The 6,000-nt window shown below is 52.3% G+C and overlaps 1 protein-coding gene across 5 annotated transcripts in view; it reads right to left on the bottom strand.

Moving 5' to 3' along the window:
- Positions 1 to 6,000, bottom strand: part of HDLBP (high density lipoprotein binding protein) — a 77,513-nt gene continuing 71,513 nt past the window's right edge. For all 5 annotated transcript variants that reach the window (XM_074190700.1, XM_074190697.1, XM_074190701.1 and 2 more), the window contains 8 exons: positions 5,794 to 5,948; positions 5,174 to 5,278; positions 4,520 to 4,654; positions 3,153 to 3,296; positions 2,018 to 2,203; positions 1,431 to 1,547; positions 744 to 872; positions 1 to 555 (listed from right to left, as the gene is read on the bottom strand). In XM_074190700.1, coding sequence (XP_074046801.1) covers positions 469 to 555; positions 744 to 872; positions 1,431 to 1,547; positions 2,018 to 2,203; positions 3,153 to 3,296; positions 4,520 to 4,654; positions 5,174 to 5,278; positions 5,794 to 5,948 — 1,058 coding nt within the window. In that variant the 3' untranslated portion in view covers positions 1 to 468. The remainder of the gene's footprint in view (positions 556 to 743; positions 873 to 1,430; positions 1,548 to 2,017; positions 2,204 to 3,152; positions 3,297 to 4,519; positions 4,655 to 5,173; positions 5,279 to 5,793; positions 5,949 to 6,000) is intronic.

Genomic DNA, 6,000 nt, shown 5'->3' with positions numbered 1-6,000 from the left:
TTTTGGCTTTTAGAAAGTCAAGGAAATTTATTTCCTGAGGTCATGACACAGGAAGTAGACTCCTCGCCACAGTTGGGGAGATCTCATAATGAAGGTTAGAGTGCTCAATGACATGCTGAGTGGACCATGAAGCTTAGAAAGTCTCAATTACTTTATTAGGAAGCATTTCACTTGTGTTTTTAGTGTTTCGAACAGTGGAAAGCCTGTCCCAGAGTGGAGATGTCAAGGATCAGATCCCAAGGGCCAACTGCACACTCAGCAGTGGCCAGCTGCAAGCCAGCCCGCGGGACCCAGCACTCCAGGCTTCACTAGGAGACCTCTTGGGGCAGGGGGCAGGGGGCAGGGCAGGGGGCAGGGGGTGGGGACACACAATTTACATGGGATCCAGCCGCTGGGTCAGATTAAGACACAGTATTCATGGTGGGGAGTTTCAGGTTGGCAGCTGGAGACGTTTCTCCATCCTGATCATTATCGTTTGGGGCCCCAGGGGAGAGTCTTGGGGGCTACCTGAGCCCCGAAGCTTGGAAAGTCTTCAGAGCTGCTCATGTCAGGAGCCTGAGGGGAAAATGAGGGTACAGACTTAGTCCCTGAGAACAAGAGCCGCCTACTCCGTGTGAAGGGGCAGTCGTTCAGGCCCCCCCCCACCATGGTGACCCCCAAAGCATTCAGGTGCAGTCTGCACAAGAGGCATCCAAGCCCCACCCGGCCTCCCCAGCCACCCGAGCCCTCCTTCAGGCCGTTACCTTCTCGCTGCTGCCTGAAGCCCAGGGGGCGTCCCTCACCACAAAGCCCTTGGATGGTGCCTTGGCCTCTTCATGGGCAGGGGGCTTCATGTACGCCTGCAGAGCCTCAGTGTCTACCACATCAGCCAGCTGCCGTGCCAATATACAAGGAAAAGAAGCATTCAGACCAACTCCGGGGGCAAAATTCTTCTCCCTCCCCCCCTTCCTCTTCCAGGTTCCAGGACCAGACTTCCTCTCGCTAAAAGAGGAATGACCTTCCTGTGGTTGCCCAGTCACCCATGTGCACCCACTCATTTTGATGGGCCTGACGATTAGTGGGGACCACCCTGGACACAGCCAGAGCCAACAAGGGACCCTCAGCATCAATTCCAATCTTCAAGGTTGATACCTAGGCAGCCCTTTGACTCAACAGGTTTCCCACTCCCAGTTTTATAGATAAGGTCACTGAGGAATGGGGACTGAATGTGAGAGGAACTAAATAAAAACCCCCAAGACAATCAAGAATGGGCCAGACATGAGTTAGGGTCAGCCCTAAAGTCAACTGGGGGAATGACAAAAGTGGAGCCTTGGCTAAGTAAGAAGAAGGTGGAGCCCGAGCCTCAGCCAAACTCCCAACCCTAAACCAGGGGCCTCTGACGTTTCTGGGCCCACCACCCCTGCCAGACCCTTCCCACCACAGACACTCACATATTCCTCCTCCAGGTTGAGGATGTGATCAATGGCTTCCTCCACGTTATCAGGAAGTCCGGTCACAGTCACACAGTTAGGGTCGGGGGCTCCACTCTGGGGGAAACGGATGTCTACCTGCGAGAGAGATACTGCTAAGCCCAAAGACTATAGACTATCTCCCTTTGCCTGGACACCTGCCAATCTCTGGTCCCCTCAAGCTCCAGTCTGACATTGCTATCTGGAGGAAGCTACTACACTGACCCCAATCAAGGATCATCTGGGGAATTCCATGGCTTTCCATGGAAGGACCAGGTGATTCCTGGCACAGGCAGACAGTCTTTCCCAGTCCTCCCTTCACCGTGGCCCCCTCAGGCCCAGAAACACTGGTCACAGTAAACATGGCTTTAAAGATGTCTACTGGCAAACACAAACAGGCTGATCTAACTTTAGGGGTGAAGGGCTGAGCATTTGCCAACAAACGGCAGATCTGGAAGACCAACGTCATCTGCAAGACCAGGACCACCGGGAGTGTGCTGTCCTGCAGCCACACACTTGAAGACAAACGAAAGACCCTCGAAACTGCCTCACGTCCACACTGAGCTCACTTTGAACTCATCCATGATCTTGCGGATGGCCTTGCCCCGAGCGCCAATGATACGGGCATGCACTCGGTGGTCCAGCGAGACATCCTCCGAGACCATCTGCTCCAGCTCTCCAACAATCTTCATGATGGCATCACGAGCGGCTTCAGTGTTCCTTTCATACCCTGTGATAGTAATCTGGTCTTGGGGCTGGGAAGAAAAGAGAATCACCAAGATGAGAAGGTCCCTGAGGAAGAACCAAGTCTGCTCCCCAAAGGGACTGGTGGAGAAAGACATTGGGGAGCAGCATGCTGTGGCAGTCAGGGTAAAGGGAAGAGCTGGTAATGGTCAGGGTAAAGGCTGGAGCAGGCAATGGCCAGCATGGAGTCCTGGGGAGTCCAGGTTAGGGAGGAGGAGAGCAGCCCCCAGAGGAGCTAGGCCCTCCAAGAACTAGGCAACAGGGAGGCAGCCCCCCAGCTCCTAAACATGGAAGTGATATGAAGAACTGACAGTCAGATGCAGAATTGGGGGTGGGGAGGGTGGAGAGGGGTCAAGCCCCCAGCAGGGAAAGCAATCAGGAGACATGTCAAGGAGGACACAGACAGGACCTGCTGGGAGCCCTACAGTAGAGTCCAAGGGGACAGCAAGACCCTCATGGGAAACAGTCCTGGCTCCAGGACAATCAGGGAAGAGGGACACAGGTGAATGGTTCAAGAGGAGACCAAGAGCTGGAATCCAAGAAGGACCAAGCTGGTGTCCAGAGCCCAAGATCTGGACAAAGACATGAAGCTCAACCCCTGCTAGGACCTGCCCCCTCTCATGTTTCTCAGAGGAACATGGCTGGTGAGAAATGGTGGAGCCCACAAAGTAGGCCCTGGGTCAGAGTGGGATGCTGACCTTGGCAGATCTCTGGAAGAAGCTCCCCTCCCTCCAAGCAGCTGATGCCCAAGTGAAGTTGAGCAGGGTGGGCAAAGTCTTGAAGCAAGAGACCAGTAAGAAGGCCACAGCATCCCCAGAGAAGACTCTGCTCCACAGGTCCAGGGATGCACCATGACCAAAGGGTCCTGCACATCTCAACATCTCAACTCCCGCCTTGAACCCTGCCCCCCCCAGCAGGGCAATCTGTCTGTCCAGCTCTCCTCCCAACTGCCCTTCTCACCTGATTTTCATCATCCTTGTCAGGAAACTGGATGTTCACTTCATGTTCCATACGGATTTGGGTGATCACTGCCCCCTTTCTTCCAATAATTTTAGGGTGATATTTGGGATCTACGGTGACATTCAGCTTAAAGCTTCTCAAAGCCTACAATGGAGACAACCGAGGAGAAAATTGAGTAGAAAAATGTGTCCCCAACCAAGCTAGGTAAAAAAGGTGCTTTTTTGGGACAGCTAGGTGGCAGAGTAAATAGAGCACTGGCCCTGGAGTCAGGAGGACCTGAGCTCAAATCCGGCCTCAGGCACTTAATAATTACTTAGCTGTGTGACCTTGGGCAAGTCACTTAACCCCACTGCCTTAAATAAAAATAAAAAAACCCACCATTAAATCTTAAAGAAAAAGTGTTTTTGTTTTTCTCTGTCCTTCAACTATCAGCATGAGGTTGACCTTTTCAAAAGTGTGTGTTGAGGGGCAGCTAGGTGGTGCAGTGGATAGAGCACCGGCCCTGGAGTCAGGAGTACCTGGGTTCAAATCCAGTCTCAGACACTTAATAATGACCTAGCTGTGTGGCCTTGGGCAAGCCCCTTAACCCCATTTGCCTTGCAAAAAAACCTAAAAAAAAAAAAAGTGTGTGCTGGTGAGTGAGGGTCTCATAACCCTCCTGGGAGCCCATGTGAACTGAAATCACCTGCTACAAAAGTCACAAACCAAAGTCTCACTGGATCTAGGGAGTCCCCAGGAATCAGGGTTATTCGAATGAGCATTCATTAGCCTCTCAGCTTTGCCGAAGCCTTTCCGTTCTGCTGTACTAACATCATGCCATTTGAGAGTGGAGCTGGAGCCCTTGGTTGGCCCATTCTCTGGTGCACTAGACCCCAATCTCAACCTCTTGGATGCTGCTGTGGCAATCCCAGCCTTCACTGCCTCCAAGTCAAAATTGGGGCTTTACCTAGACTGGCCATACACTAAACCTGTATTTGTGAAAGACAATATTATAGACCTGCCAGCTCCCAGACTCCATTGAGAGGCAAATGTTGAATGGTAACTCAATTCAGCTGACATTGGCTTCCCAAGTAAAATATGAAAAGGTTAAAAAAAAAAAGAATGCAAATAGATGAATCTCCACCTGCGAAGAAACACAAGTTTAAGTATCCTCAGTTCTGGTCCCACCAGGACTGACTGGAACCAAAAGGACAGGAATCTCCCCATATAAAGGATGCCTCGCCTTCTCAATAAACACACACTCTCACAACACTCACTTCTGTCTCCAGAGGTGTCCCACTACAAGGGACACAATCTGAGCAGGAAGCCTTGGGCCTTTCCCCGGGCCCTGGCTGCCGCACCTGTCCAATGCCCCCGCCCAGCCTTACCCGGTCCTCCTGTTCAGCTTGCAACTCCCTCACTCGCTCCAGGAGGCCAGCCTTTGCCCGGTCCAAGTTGGCAACAAGGCCGGTGATGGCGATGATGTCAGACTGCAGTTCAGGAGCTGGGACTTGGATATTCACCTAAACAACAAGCAGACACAGAGAGCTACGTCGGCTCATCATCCCCAAGGGGAAGAAGCAGGACCCTTGCCCCCCAAACTCCCATCAGGCCAATCTTCAATGTGTCTCTCCAACTGAATGGGAAGGAAGAGAGCAGTGGTGCTGGCACAATGCCCCAAGAGGGAACTAAGTACTTGGGGACAATGGGCCCACCCCAAATGGGTGAACACATGCAGGGCCACTGTCAGACCTGACTCTCAGGGTCGCCACCCAAGGGAGATTACACAGCGCCCCCCCCCCCCCAATGTCTGTTAAATTCCTACAATCCCAGGCTCAGCTCGAAGTTCCCAGCAGCAGGATCAACATGTCAACTAGAAAACGTGGACAGCTTGCCACAGGTGGCTGGAAAGGGGCCCAGGTCAATGTGCCCTCAACTCTGCTGAGGGCTGCAAAGGTCAGCTATGACCAGGGGGCCAGAAGGGGGGCTGCCAACCAACAGGGAAAGGACTGAGCTGGGCAGCACCTAAGACCATTACTGACCTCAAACTCATCCATCATCTTGCGGATACCACTTCCTTTTTGCCCAATTATGTAGCGATGGAGATCAAAGGGCACCTCTACCTCAATGGTGACAGGAACCAGCGCCTAACATCAAAAGCAGAGAAATAGCTGGGGGGGGGGGGGGGGCCCTGACATGAGCACATGCTCCATGGACCCTATCTCCCCTTAGGGCACCTCCACAAAGAAAAAGCAGCTACACAAGCAGCGGAGTACAGGCGGCGCCATGCCAGCATCTTCCTAAACTTGTCCAATGCTTATTAGCTCATCGGGCAAATCAGAAGGGACCTGAGTGTCACAAAAGGGCAACTGCTGCCTCCTTGGAAATAAGCTTGGCAGCCCTCCCTGCCAATCCACTCCCAAGGAGGGAGGAGAGGGAGGAAGGGACATTAATTTAAATTCCCCTGAATCAGAAAACTAGCCAAACCCAAAACAATGCCCAAGCCCCTTCGAGGAGTGGAGAGCTTAGACAAGTTATCTCCCCTCACATAAAACACAGCTTTTAGATGGGAACAAAGATTTGATTTGCTTCTAAAGAAACATCCATCAGGCTGGGCTGATCTGTGCCCACAGTCCCAGTCCCCAAAAAGAAATCAACCAACCTCAAGAGCTTCCTTGGCAGCCTCACACTTCTCTTTACGACCCGAAATGATGATGATGTCACACTTTCTTGGAGAGCTAGGGTCCGCCTCTTTCATATACTTCCCCTCCCCAATTTCTTCCCCATTTTCTTGAACAGCTGGCTCAACAATGGGAGCTACAACAAAGACAGACAGGTCCCCATCACTAATGACAAGCTCCTGGTCAGA

This window comes from Macrotis lagotis, chromosome 6, assembly GCF_037893015.1.
Source record: "Macrotis lagotis isolate mMagLag1 chromosome 6, bilby.v1.9.chrom.fasta, whole genome shotgun sequence".
Lineage (NCBI taxonomy): Eukaryota > Metazoa > Chordata > Mammalia > Peramelemorphia > Peramelidae > Macrotis > Macrotis lagotis.
This window is presented reverse-complemented; position numbering and strand designations above follow the sequence as displayed.